At 44.9% G+C, this 14,212-nt stretch overlaps 1 protein-coding gene across 1 annotated transcript in view; it reads left to right on the top strand.

Moving 5' to 3' along the window:
• Positions 1–14,212, top strand: part of LOC130128375 (fibrocystin-L-like) — a 68,743-nt gene that overhangs the window by 44,038 nt on the left and 10,493 nt on the right. Inside the window, exons 43-62 of the mRNA XM_056297995.1 lie at positions 1,276–1,432; positions 1,845–2,054; positions 3,462–3,591; positions 4,585–4,826; positions 5,917–6,053; positions 6,374–7,403; positions 8,139–8,330; positions 8,515–8,666; positions 9,494–9,653; positions 9,908–10,079; positions 10,342–10,353; positions 10,538–10,626; positions 11,114–11,277; positions 11,509–11,638; positions 11,955–12,073; positions 12,244–12,373; positions 12,521–12,694; positions 13,130–13,233; positions 13,653–13,779; positions 14,074–14,195. Of these exons, the coding sequence (XP_056153970.1) occupies positions 1,276–1,432; positions 1,845–2,054; positions 3,462–3,591; positions 4,585–4,826; positions 5,917–6,053; positions 6,374–7,403; positions 8,139–8,330; positions 8,515–8,666; positions 9,494–9,653; positions 9,908–10,079; positions 10,342–10,353; positions 10,538–10,626; positions 11,114–11,277; positions 11,509–11,638; positions 11,955–12,073; positions 12,244–12,373; positions 12,521–12,694; positions 13,130–13,233; positions 13,653–13,779; positions 14,074–14,195 (3,753 nt within the window). The remainder of the gene's footprint in view (positions 1–1,275; positions 1,433–1,844; positions 2,055–3,461; positions 3,592–4,584; positions 4,827–5,916; positions 6,054–6,373; positions 7,404–8,138; positions 8,331–8,514; positions 8,667–9,493; positions 9,654–9,907; positions 10,080–10,341; positions 10,354–10,537; positions 10,627–11,113; positions 11,278–11,508; positions 11,639–11,954; positions 12,074–12,243; positions 12,374–12,520; positions 12,695–13,129; positions 13,234–13,652; positions 13,780–14,073; positions 14,196–14,212) is intronic.

The following is a 14,212-nucleotide window of genomic DNA, read 5'->3' as shown; positions in this document are numbered from 1 at the left end:
CTCAAAATGGCCAGAAAAAGAGAACTTTCATCTGAAACTCGACAGTCTATTCTTGTTCTTAGAAATGAAGGCTATTCCATGCGAGAAATTGCTAAGAAATTGAAGATTTCCTACACCGGTGTGTACTACTCCCTTCAGAGGACAGCACAAACAGGCTCTAACCAGAGTAGAAAAAGAAGTGGGAGGCCGCGTTGCACAACTGAGCAAGAAGATAAGTACATTAGAGTCTCTAGTTTGAGAAACAGACGCCTCACAGGTCCCCAACTGGCATCTTCATTAAATAGTACCCGCAAAACACCAGTGTCAACATCTACAGTGAAGAGGCGGCTGCGGGATTCTGGGCTTCAGGGCAGAGTGGCAAAGAAAAAGCCATATCTGAGACTGACCAATAAAAGAAAAAGATTAAGATGGGCAAAAGAACACAGACATTGGACAGAGGAAGACTGGAAAAAAGTGTTGTGGACGGATGAATCCAAGTTTGAGGTGTTTGGATCACAAAGAAGAACGTTTGTGAGACGCAGAACAAATGAAAAGATGCTGGAAGAATGCCTGACGCCATCTGTTAAGCATGGTGGAGGTAATGTGATGGTCTGGGGTTGCTTTGGTGCTGGTAAGGCGGGAGATTTGTACAGGGTAAAAGGGATTCTGAATAAGGAAGGCTATCACTCCATTTTGCAACGCCATGCCATACCCAGTGGACAGCGCTTGATTGGAGCCAATTTCATCCTACAACAGGACAATGACCCTAAACACACCTCCAAATTGTGCAAGAACTATTTAGAGCAGAAGCAGGCAGCTGGTATTCTATCGGTAATGGAGTGGCCAGCGCAGTCACCAGATCTGAACCCCATTGAGCTGTTGTGGGAGCAGCTTGACCGTATGGTACGCAAGAAGTGCCCATCCAACCAATCCAACTTGTGGGAGCTGCTTCTGGAAGCGTGGGGTGCAATTTCTCTAGATTACCTCAACAAATTAACAGCTAGAATGCCAAAGGTCTGCAATGCTGTAATTGCTGCAAATGGAGGATTCTTTGACGAAAGCAAAGTTTGATGTAAAAAAAATCTTATTTCAAATACAAATCATTATTTCTAACCTTGTCAATGTCTTGACTCTATTTTCTATTCATTTCACAACATATGGTGGTGAATAAGTGTGACTTTTCATGGAAAACACAAAATTGTTTGGGTGATCCCAAACTTTTGAACGGTAGTGTATATATACATATATATATATGGTTTCAACTCCTGACCTGCCATTTGCCTCGCTCCCCCTCAGGACAATGCCGATTTCTTCTACGTTGATGTGTGGTCATCTAAGTACACCTGGGGAGGACTGTCTCCACCAGAGAAGGGCACGTTTGCTGTGGTCACCAAAGGCCAAACCATCTTGCTGGACACCAGCACGCCGGTGCTGAAAATGCTCCTGATTCAAGGTGATGAAACTCTTATAGAAATAATACCTATAGTGGAAGGCCTATTGGAGATGTCTTTTTTTTTCTTCTTTTTTCTTATGTCTACGTTTTTTTCACAGTTAAGGTCTGAGGTCAGGTCCATATCCATACACGTGTAGGGCTTTCTGAATCGAAACCCGAATGAATGAATTAATGTGAATTAAATATAATGTGTAATGTTACCCTGCTGCTTTATTTTTGGCACGAATATTAGTCTCCTTTTCACCTCCTAAATACTGACATTGGCTTAAAAAACATTAAAATGTTTTACAATAGAATCGGGACAAAAGGACCTCATTTACAGCACAACATCCATACATTATTGTATAGATTATTAATCTGCATAATTTCAGTCAATTTAAAGTTTTTTAATCGGTTGTCCTTTCATGCTCAGGGGGAACGTTGGTGTTTGATGAAGCAGATATTGAGCTACAGGCGGTAAACATCCTCATCACAGATGGTGGTCGACTCCAGATTGGTCAAGAGGGGGCGCCGTTCCAGCACAAAGCCATCATCACCCTTCACGGAAACCTCCGCTCCCCAGAACTTCCTGTCTACGGAACCAAGACACTGGCCGTAAGAGAAGGGGTGCTGGATCTGCATGGTATGGAGACGTGCACACACACACACACACACACACACACACACACACACACACACACACACACACACACACACACATACACACACACATACACACACACCTACCTTCAGGGAGATCAAACTATTGCGTATTTTGTCTATGTAAGGTGTGATTCATTGCATATGTGCAGCTGGAGGATTACTTTCCAACATGAAATCTTTCAGATAGTTCATTAATAGACAATGGAATATTAACTAGATTATAAAGGATCTTAAATAACATCTTTTCAAATTATTGATATTTCAAATGGCATAAATGTCTATGTTTTGGGGCGTCCGGGTAGCGTAGTGGTCTATTCCATTGCCTAACAACAAGGGGATCGCAAGTTCGAATCCCCGTGTTACCTCCAACTTGGTCGGACATCCCTACAGACACAACTGGCCGTGTCTGCCAGATGTGGGTATGTTTCCTGGTCGCTGCACTAGCGCCTCATCTGGTCGATCAGGGCACCTGTTCGGGGGAGAGGGGGGAACTGGGAGGAATAGCGTGATCCTCCTACGCACTACGTCCCCCTGGTGAAACTCCTCACTGTCAGGTGAAACGAAGCGGCTGGTGACTCCACATGTATCGGAGGAGGCATGTGGTAGTCTGCAGCCCTCCCCAGATCAGCAGAGGGCATGGAGCAGTGAACGGGACAGCTTGGAGGAGTGAGGTAATCGGCCAGGTACAATTAGGGAGAGAAAGGGGGAAAAGATCCAGAAAAAAAATGTTTGGAAATTTTAAACAAAATTACTTTGTATGCAAAAGGTCTTAAAGTGTTCATCAGATATAGCTGATAATATTGTCAAACAGTGGTTGACAGGATGACACAGCTGGTAGCGAGGTGGTGGTGAAATCCACTGTGCAGTTTGTAAATGTCAAAGTATCTTTGAGCATGGCACTTAACCCCTAACCCCTGCGGGGATGCTGCAACATTTGGCAGCTGACATTAAGTATATCAAAATAAATGTTCTAGTCTTCATTCTTTCTGGAGACAAAATGAAATGAAATGGACACGGTCATTGTACACAGAAAGTGATGACGGCATGGCGCTGAAGCATTAAACAACATCCCACTTTCCAAATACTTAGACAGCTGAGCTATCGATCTGCTGTAGATGTACAAAAAATGTCATCAGATCAGAGATACTTTATTAATCCACGAGGGGCAATTGGGTCATGTACCTATCTGTCCTGCAAAATTAGGTAACGGAGATAATAAAAGCGGATGACACACATATTCTAAGAAGGAAAAAAAAAACCTGCTTAGATGTCCTTTGGTCTCATAATGGTAATGTAATACAGTAATCTGAGCTCCATGTCCTGCAGAAATGCTATTACTCGTGATCCCTTACCTTCCCCCGTCATTGTTGTGAACCTGTTTCTCCAGGTATTCCAGTTCCTGTCCCCTGGACCCACCTGGCCCAGACAGCCACCAACGGCTCCATCACCCTGACCCTGATGAAAGAGGTGACGTGGAGGGCCGGGGACGAGATCGTCATCGCCTCTACGGGCCATAGGTACTTAGTAGGCTTCAATACATCAAGAAAATGCTATTTTTACACATATTTGTGCAACCATATTTGCACACAGGCCCACACACACCTTCAGGCTGAGGTGTTGCAGAGGACATTTGATAACAGAGTGGATGAAGCTGTCGACCTGCTGAAGAGGAGCTGACAGGATTATGCCTATGAAATCAAATCCCATTCAACTAGAAATATCTCTAGGTTATATCTAGGCATATGATCAGTTTACAGAAATCCTGGCGGAAAGGGAAATGTAGCGGAAACATATTTACCATAGAAGTATATAGATTTAAATCCTAAATCGCTAAAATGCACACGATCACAGTCTTCTTTAGCCACACTCTTACTGGTATTGATTTAACAAGATGAAGACTAATTTTGAATTTTTAAAAAAATGCTGTTTACTGGTACCATAAACGATCAAAGTGATTGGGCGGCACGGTGGCCCAGTGATTAGCCTCACAGCAAGAAGGTCCTGGGTTCGAATCCCGGGGTTGTCCAACTTTGGGGGGGGTCATCTCAGGTCATCCTCTGTGTGGAGTTTGCATGTTCTCTGTGGTGGGTTTTCTCTGAGTGCTCTAGTTTCCCCCACCATCATAAAGACGTGCCTGTTAGGGTTAATACTCCTGTCTGTGCCCCTGACCAAGGCATGGCAAGATGAACTGGAGTTGGTTCCCGGGCGCTGCATGACGGCTGCCCACTGCTCCTAGCTACACAGCTAGGATGGGTTAAACGCAGAGAAAGAATTTCCCCACGGGGATTAATAAAGTGGTAAAAAAAAAAAGGCAGGTAGTTATGTGAAGAATGGTGTGAATGTGCATTTGATAGTAAGCTGGAAACATGAGCACTGTCTCCCTGACCTGCCTGCTGGGATCCACTCCAGAATTGGATCAAGCAAGTTTGGACAATGAATGAATAGATGAACAAATATAAAAGAATAGATGCAATTTCCTAATTCCCTGATGAATGGGGTTTTTTTTCCAGGCACAGCCAGAGGGAGAACGAGGTGAGAAGGATTGCCTCCGTTTCAGCCGACGGCAGGACCCTCACCCTGACCCAGCCACTGGAGTACACTCACCTCGGAGTGTCCGTCACACTGCCTGATGGGACGGTGTTTGAGGGCCGGGCAGAGGTGGGTATCCTCACCAGGAACATTGTGGTGCGAGGCTCCCAACACCAGGAATGGGACGACAAGATAGAGGCCTGTCCCGATGGTTTTGACACAGGTACCGCTGAACTGATCATATTGGTTTCCTTTTGCATTAAATAAGTAAATTGCTTGCAAAGTCAATGAATGCCCAATGTCAAGCAATATAGGATGTTTTTCACATGATGGCATATTTTGAACACTTACTCTCCCCGGCTTTAATAACGATGATTTAATTAATTAATTGATTAATTGTCCATTCCATCCATTATCCAAACTGCTTATCCTGCTAGGAAACAATCAACACTTCATTAGCAGCCGTAATATACTGAGCTTTCTGTGTGTCTCTTAAATGGTGCTGAAATTCAAAAACGTCACTGGTGGGGGCATCTTGGCAGCATAGCAGTCTATTCCTTTGCCTACCAACATGGAGATTGCCAGTTCGAATCCCCACGTTACCTCTGCGTTGGTCGGGCGTCCCTTCTGACACAATTGGCTGTGTCTGCGGGTGGGGAGCCAGATCTGGGTATGTGTCCTGGTCGCTGCACTAGCGCCTCCTCTGGTCGGTCGGGGCACCTGTTCGGGGAGAGGGGGAGAGCGCTAACCACTGCACCACCGTGCTGCCCAATAGCGTGATCCTCCCACACGCTACGTCCCCCTGGTGAAACTCCTCACTATCAGGTGAAAAGAAGCGGCTGGCGACTCCACATGTATCGGAGGAGGCATGTGGTATGTGGTAGCCTGCAGCCCTCCCTGGATCAGCGGGGGGGGGGGGGGGGTGTGGAGCAGCGACTGGGATGGCTTAGAAAATAGGGTAATTAACCAAGTACAATTGGGGAGAAAAAGAAGGGGGAAAAAAGCAGCAAAAAAAAAGGTCACTGTTGAGCAATACGTGAAATGACTTACTCCCTTGTTTGCCGATAGGTTGCATTGTATATAAGAAAATGCATATAACAACACTATATACAGCTGTATAATATTCTGTTGTTATTCGCATTTTCTCATACAACTTTATGTACCGTTGATATTCACGTTTTCCTATACACTGCAACCTATAAGCAGACCGGGAAGTAAGTTTTCACATTCACGGATTGCCCGCCAGTTATGGTGGGATGGCGGTATGGATGGCGGGAAGGTTTCAGCTGTTGCTATGTAATTTATGTTCCCAGGTGAGTTTGCCACCCAAACCTGTTTCCAAGGACGGTTTGGCGAGGAGGTCGGCAGTGATCAGTTTGGAGGCTGCATCATGTTTCATGCACCCAGGCCAAATGAGAATCTTGCCATTGGAAGGCTGGAATATGTTGAGGTAAAATGCATTTTACACTTCGCCAAATAAAACCTCTGCTAAAACTGCTTGATGTATGTAGTCTAGGTTCTCACTAAATGTTTTTAAAATCGTCTTTTCTAAATTGGTCAAATGAGTAAATCAGTTTTCCTAATTTATCCTGATTTTTTTTTTTTTGGATTTGTGCTGTTATTATAAACCCCTTTGGAGATTTGTCGATTCTCGTTAATATCACCTTCCCTGTAACTTCTCTCTTTCCTTCCTGTGTTTATCTATTCACACATATAGTAGAAATATTTAGACTCTAACCCACCTTCCCTGCATGTGGTTTTCTCCTTCAGGTTTTCCATGCAGGCCAAGCCTTTAGGCTGGGTCGGTATCCCATCCACTGGCATCTGATGGGAGACATCAATTACCAGTCATACGTGAGGGGCTGTGCCATCCATCAGACCTTCAACAGGGCCGTCACCATCCACAACACCCATCGCCTGCTGGTGGAGCACAACGTCATCTACGACATCATGGGTGGGGCCTTCTTCATCGAGGATGGCATCGAGACGGAGAACATCCTGCAGTACAACCTGGCTGTTTTCGTCAAGCAGAGCACCAGCCTGCTTAATGATGATGTCACCCCGGCCGCCTATTGGGTCACCAACCCGAACAACATCATCCGCCACAACGCAGCTGCCGGGGGAACCCACTTTGGCTTCTGGTACCGCATGCACGAGCACCCCGACGGCCCATCCTATGACCCGAACATCTGCCAGAAGAGGGTTCCTCTTGGGGAGTTCACCAACAACACCGTCCACTCTCAGGGCTGGTTCGGCATCTGGATCTTCCAAGACTTCTTCCCCATGAAGGACGGTAGGTGCCGCTCCAGTACCCCAGAGCCTGCTGTCTTCCACACCCTCACCACCTGGAACTGTGAGAAGGGCGCCGAGTGGGTGAACGTGGGCGCCGTGCAGTTCAACGGCTTTGTCATGGTCAACAACGAGAAAGCTGGCATCGAATCCAAGCGCATCATGCAGTGGGCGGTGAGTAGCTTCGGGGAGGATGGAGGGGCAACAGTGTCAAACAGCACCATTGTGGGTCACATGGATGAGCTGGGCCTGGGAGAAAACTACTGCACGCACCGCGGAGTCATCACACCTTTTGATGACGGCATGAGCGTCCTCAACACCACGTTCATCAATTTTAACCGCGGTTCCTGCACAGCCATTGGGGTTACCTCAATTGACGGCACATGTGTGCATAACTGCGGAGGCTGGGCTGTCAGGTTCGGTGGAATCCAGTACTTCAACTCACCCAACAAGGCTGGCTTCAGATGGGAGCACGAGGTGCAGTTGGTGGATACTGACGGCTCCCTCACAGGTCAGTCACAGTAATCTGTAATCAAAGTGGTCCGATATCAGTCATATAAGTCTCCTATCTACCATTACATTAATCAGTTAGGTTCATATTAGTTGTATTAGTCTCATATAAGTAGTTTCAGTGGTCCCTCAAATTCTATGTATTTAAAACAGTGCAACATTCATTTAGTCACAATCTTAGTCTTAAATTAGATCTGCACACTTCATACAATGAATGTAATTCAAGAACAAAAGAACTGGTGTGACACAGACCAGCGTTTCCCAACCCAGTCCTCAAGGAACCCCTATCCTGCAGATTTTCTTTGCAACCCTGAATAGGTACCTGTTTGTAGTTATTCAACCAATCAGCGATGAATCATGTCAGATGTTGCACACCTTGCATAATTAAGAGCTGTGAGATGACTGGTTGACTAAGTACAAGCAGGAATACCTATGCAGGGTTACAATGAAAATCTGCAGGATAGGGGTTCGTTGAGGACTGGGTTGGGAAACGCTGACACAGACCATGATAGGTGTGAAAATTTTTGAAGAAAAGAAGAAAGATAGGAAGGACTCCATAACTTGGAGAAAAGGTTTGTTACCATATTTCCAGTGACCTAGTGTATCATGTGTCGTAAGCATTACCATCGTCAAAGGGTGTCTAAACTGAGCTCAGGTGGGTTTGTTTTACGTACCTTGCTGCACCCCTAGTTTTATTACCTGAAACTCAATGTTGCTAATGGTGCTCACCCCCTAGGAAACATCAACCATAAGGTGGTGCCTATGAGCCCCTTGCTGGACCCGGCACACTGCTCCCAGAGTGCTGAGTGGAGTGTGGGTTTCCCTGGCGCTGTGTGTGACAACACCGTTCACTTCCATCGACTGTCATTCAACAACCCTTCACCTTCCTCTCTGAGGGCCAAAGATGTCATGCTGACCAACTCACACGGTATTAAGAGCACGAAACACTAACACCATCCAAGTATCCATTATAACAATTATTAAACCGGGTCGTTATGAATTATCCAACCAACACTTTATATTCCTTCCTGTGTTTGCGATAGTTAGAAATTAGAACGGTTTTCAGATTCTGGTACAATTAAAAGTGATTTATTTTCCATTGTCTATTACAGGCACCAGTGTGATTGCATATCTAAAGAAGAGGATGACTCATAAGTTCGGCTGGATGGCCTTGCTGCCGTCGGGGCATACTTACAATTGGTACTTCAATGATGTGGCTCAAATAACAAACATCACTTACAGTGCAAAGTTCTACAGCTTCCAGGTACAAAACAGCTGCAGTCCAAATTTGTCAAAACCTGTAATCTATAACTCTTCTTATATACTCTTCTTCTTTGGCTCATATTGTTTTGTGTATTTTTTAGGTTGGTTTTTTTTTGGATTTTTTTTTTTAAATAATGGAAGACTAGTGTGTGGTTTTCCACATACATTCAAAAGTACGCTGGGCGTCCGGGTGGCATGGTGGTCTATTCCTTTGCCTACCAACACGGGGATCGTCAGTTCGAATCCCCGTGTTACCTGCGACTCGGTCGGGCATCCCTAAAGACACAATTGGCTGTGTCTGCGGGTGGGAAGCCGGATGTGGGTAAGTGTCCCGGTCGCTGCACTAGCGCCTCCTCTGGTCGGTCGGGGCGCCTGTTCGGGGGGGGAGGAGGAACTGCGGGGAATAGAGTGATGTGCCCACGCGCTACGTCTCCCTGGAGAAACTCCTCACTGTCAGGTGAAAAGAAGCAGCTTGCGACCCCACATGTATTGGAGGAAGCATGTGGTAGTCTGCAGCCCTCCCCGGATCAGCAGAGGGGGTGGAGCAGCAACTGGGACGGCTCGGAAGAGTGGCTTAATGGGCTGGATACAACTGGGGAGAAAAAGCGGGTGAAAATCCCAAAAAAAAATGCGCTGATGGAGTAACTACCCCAATGTGGTACTCTGAGTATGTTAAAACCAACACATACCAATTGTTCCAGGTTGTAAGATAACACATCTTAAAAATTTCAGAGCAAATTTCACAAAAGTAGCTCTACAGTGAGACTATAGTAATGTAAAAGAAGAGAGATTTTTGCTTTGCAACACTTTCTTCTTCTCCCCTGACAGCCGGATCAATATGTGATCATCCACCACAACTTCACTCAGAGCCCGGACAAGTTCCGGATAGTGGACATCAGAAACGGCTCAGCGTCTCCCCTCAGCTACAGCAACAACCAGAATGGAGACTGGTATTTCAATGACAGCTCCAATGACCTCTACTACATCGGTTAGACACACACATACTTCATAATTGACCCTTTAACTCTTTAAAGAAATCCTATTTGAGACAACTGCCTTGACTGACCTCTAGTTGTGCAGTGAGAGGGTTTCTGAAGTTTGCCTGAAGTTAATGAATTGATGCATATGAATGAGTTTATTCTTATTCTAATCAGCGATCGGCTGATTGAAGCGCTCTCCACCCACTTGAAATATTGCAAATATAAGATATATTATACACTTGTCATTTTTCTGATTGTTCAGTGTCGGGGAAGAGAAGCGAGCGCAGACGGCGTGCAAGCGTTGACCGCTCCATGGTGGATGTGGCGGTGAACTTCCAAGTGTACCGCTGCTTCTTCCCCAACTGTATCCGACCACCACCGCCTCCTCCAGCCACCCTCGCCCCTGTGCCTGCCCGCCGGCCTGATGACTTTATGTACGCACATTGTTGCACGCCCACACTCCCTCTAAACACCAGCACCATACACATATAGATAGAGTATCAGGTAGGTAGACAGACAGGTAGACAGAGATCGACAGACAGGTGTGCAGACAGATAGATAGGCAGACAGGTAGGTCAATGGATAGACAGACGTGTAGATTGATGGATAGACAGACAAACAGGTAGGTGGCTGGACAGACAGACAGACACACACACACACACACACAAGTAGTTCAACAGATAGACGGATAGACAGGTATGTAGGTAGGTAGACAGACAGACAGGTTGCTAGATAGATAGAGGGATAGAGATTGACAGGTAGACAGACAGACAGGCAGATAGATAGTGAGCGAGAGAGAGAAAGATAGACAGAAAGAGAGGCAAACTTGTGGGACAGTGAGGGGTATATTAGTCAACATGTCTTTATATGTGATTATCCTATTTGTTTGCAGCCTATGGTCCAATGCTTCTTTCTGGAAAAACTCAGCTGACAATAACTTCACCGCACCAGCAGAGGGCGCTGACGTGGTCATACCAACAGGTAACAGACTCAACGTTACAAAACATTTTCTTCTTTCTCCCCTGTAAAAAAATAAAAAGTCAATCAGTTGCCTCAGCTTGGTGCATATTAGAGATGTCCTCGATATTTTCTGGCTGACTTTTAAATCCTTATGATTTGCATACCATTTCCCTTTCCTCAATGATAAATAATATCTGGGCAATAAATAATTCAAGCACTCTACTAAAGATGATTTTTTTTAATTCTGTTTAAAATTGAGCCACGGATTTTTACCATGTAAACTCCTTAAAACCCTCTCGTTAAATGAAATGTTGTGATATCACAAGACTGTATTGTATGTGGATTGAATATTCCTTTTCTTCTAAGAAATGAAAATGAAAAGCCCTTTTTTATTTGGAAGTTGAAACGAGAATGTGTTGATTTGTGCGATAACCACTGAAACGTCAGTTTGCGAACAAATCAAGCTCAACACACTGCTACTAATGCAATACACTGAACTGTCCCACAGGGACATGGGTCATCCTGGACAGCGACACGCCTCCTCTCAATAAACTGACGGTGGTCGGAGTCCTTGAGATCCCGGACACCACGAACGACACCTCCACCAGAAGGGCCCGGTCTCCACCTGAATACAGGACTGTGGTTCTCGACGCTACCTACATCTCTATCCAGGTCGGTGCGCTGGTAGTCATTATGCATTACATAGCATGACAATCATAAAACCTGCTAAAAGCTATTTTACAGTACGCGACATGATATTTGATGTACATAAAAATATCAACTTTACACGGCACAACCTGATCCGAGAGGTTCATTGTATTGCTTTGATAAGTTTGTTTATTGTATACCGAAGATGTCTGATGTGGTAATGTGAATTGAGGTACGGGCCTATTATTGTCTCAGGGTGGCAGGGTGATAGCCGGATGGGATGATGAACCTTTCAGAGGTGCGCTACACATCAAACTGAGGGGGAACCATCATACCCCCGACTGGCCCCTACCTAAGGGGCCAAACCAGGGATCCAAGGTCCTGGGTAAGAAAACAGCGTTACATTCAGGTTTCTCAAATGACAGTAAATCAAACTTATTGGCAGAATTTGTTGTTTATTCCAGACTTAAAGGAGTAATTCAAATGTTTTAGTGACTGTACAGAAGTGGTTGAATAATGAAATATTGATTTGATTCTAAAATAGTAACCAAAAAAAACCCTCGAGGGGTTCATTTTCGAAACAGTACTAATCGACTTGCACAAAAATTGATCATAACGTGGTTTAGAAATACAGATGAGGGTGACTATTTTTTTGAATTGTGTTGATGGGGGCATCACGGTTTGTTTTCCTCATACTACAGGTGTGTTTGGTACCCTGGAGCTGTACGGGCTGCCTCATAATGTGTACCATACCAAACTAGCCAGCACCGCCCCTGTAGGATCAAACACACTTACTCTGGTGGAGCCTGTTGACTGGCAGGTCTGAATGGTTTCTGTATTAGGATCATAACAGTGCATTGTACACACAGGCATCAATGTAATGCTCCCATCAGGACAAGTAATCAAAAATAAATGATTACAACTCTTACCACCGCTGCTGATGGGTGATATCATTCATTCTTTGGTGGCTTTGCTTGTTTTTGTGTGCAGGTTGGAGATGAGATAGTTATCTCCACTACCAGCTATAACCCTTGGGAGACGGAGACGCGTCAAATAACTGCAGTGTCAGCAAACACCCGCACCTTGACCCTAAACCAGTCTCTGACGCACACTCACGTCGGTCAGTTCATCATCTATCACAACAAGGACCTGCAACTGTTCAATGTGAACGCTTTTGTCATCATTCAGTCTGTTTCGGTGTTCCATACAAACCATTACTCTCTCTCTCTCTCTCTCTCTCTCTCTCTCTCTCTCTCTCACTCTTTAGGAGAGACTCACAGTGTCTCGGGCACTCCTATGACCTACAAATTGGCGGCAGATGTTGGCCTTCTGACCAGAAACATTAAAATTATTGGTCAGCACTACCCTGCCCTGTTTGAGGAGTCATTCGGAGCAAGGGTGGTGGTCGGTACCTATTCTGGGGCCGGCGTCGACTATAAAGGTAGATACTCCGACTGTGTTTATCAACACCAATGACATTGCACAGATTTTTTTTTTAAATAATTTTTCATACATAAAACACTTGGAAACATATATGTTCTAAAAATGTCATATTCTAACCAATACTATACTCTATATTATACTCTCATATACTATTATTATTGGCATATTATTGTTAGTATTAGTATTATTTTGTACTATCAATTGATTACACGCTATGTTGTAAGTGGTAAGATTGGTTTATTATAACTGAGTTTCGTTATAAAACCAGATGTCCGCCAAACTCCTACTCTTACAATAGATTTGCTCAGGAAAGCGAAGTGGTAACCATCTTGACACATGGACAGGATGTAGAGTCAGCGATGTTTCAGTCGCCAATTTACAGTCATGTATCGCCACTTTATGTTGATCCCCGTCCTGTGTTGTGTCCCAAAAGGCAAGGCTCAGATCAGGAATGTGGAGTTTTACCGCTCTGGTCAGGAGGGATGGACCGACTACACTGACCCCCGCTACTCTGTGGCCTTCATCAACCTGGGCCAGGTACAGAAATGTGTAAATCTGTGATGAGTTTCAACTGAACAAGTCCCATAAATAAAGGATAGGGGGCTGGAAACAGGTTAAGATCAAATTCAAAAGCCATCCTGTCTAGCTAAAGGGCACTCACAATACCAGGGTTAGGAGTTCAATTCCTGTTTGACTGACTCAGTATAGATTACATGAAACAGGTCTTCTCAATTTTATATAGACACATATGTTATAACATACACATATTTACACAAACGTGAAATAAACTCTTTTTCCTGTTACTCAAAACTGACTTGGGACCTCAACCTAAAACGATCTTTTCTCAAATCTTAGTGAGGCCAGTCATCAGTGGATGTGCCGTTTTCAGTGGGCACATACACAGTCGGTCTCTTACCGATGACATAAATTGCTCTCATAGTATCTCTGTTTGAAAGCTTGCAGAGAACGAGTCCTATGTTCAGGGCTGTGCTTTCCACAACGGCTTCTCTCCTGCAATCGGAGTCTTCGAGACGGCGGGGATGAATATCGATGACAACGTCATCTTCCACACCGTCGGGGAAGGTAGACCACATTCACATCTGTACTGTAGTCTCACAGATCCACCCCACAAGTAACTGTTCAATATAGCAATGGTCCAGTGTCCACTAGGGCCAGCTATCGTTTAATTAAGGTGTCCATGAAATGAAACGTATCAAGTTAGGGTAAGTCTTGTGAGGCTGCATTGGGTTTGGTTAGGGTATGTCGTTCAAGGTTAGGCTAGGCTAGATTACCTCAAGCTAAGTTAGTAAGTACGTTTTGCAAGGTTAAGTTCGGAATAATCAACTGGAAAATTTCACGATACATCACCATTCAAAGGTATCAGAGTCTGGGGCAGGAAGATTGCCGTGCGGAGGAATTTGGTGACGCTGACTTTGTGGCCAGGATCCTACCAAGACAGAGAGGAGACCTTCAACTATGACTGGAATGCTGCCATAGAGGTCTGACTTCTCTAAGA

Source organism: Lampris incognitus, chromosome 18 (assembly GCF_029633865.1).
Source record: "Lampris incognitus isolate fLamInc1 chromosome 18, fLamInc1.hap2, whole genome shotgun sequence".
In the NCBI taxonomy this organism is placed as follows: Eukaryota; Metazoa; Chordata; class Actinopteri; order Lampriformes; family Lampridae; genus Lampris; species Lampris incognitus.
The sequence above is the reverse complement of the archived record's forward strand: the minus strand, read 5'-3'. Positions and strand labels throughout refer to the sequence as shown.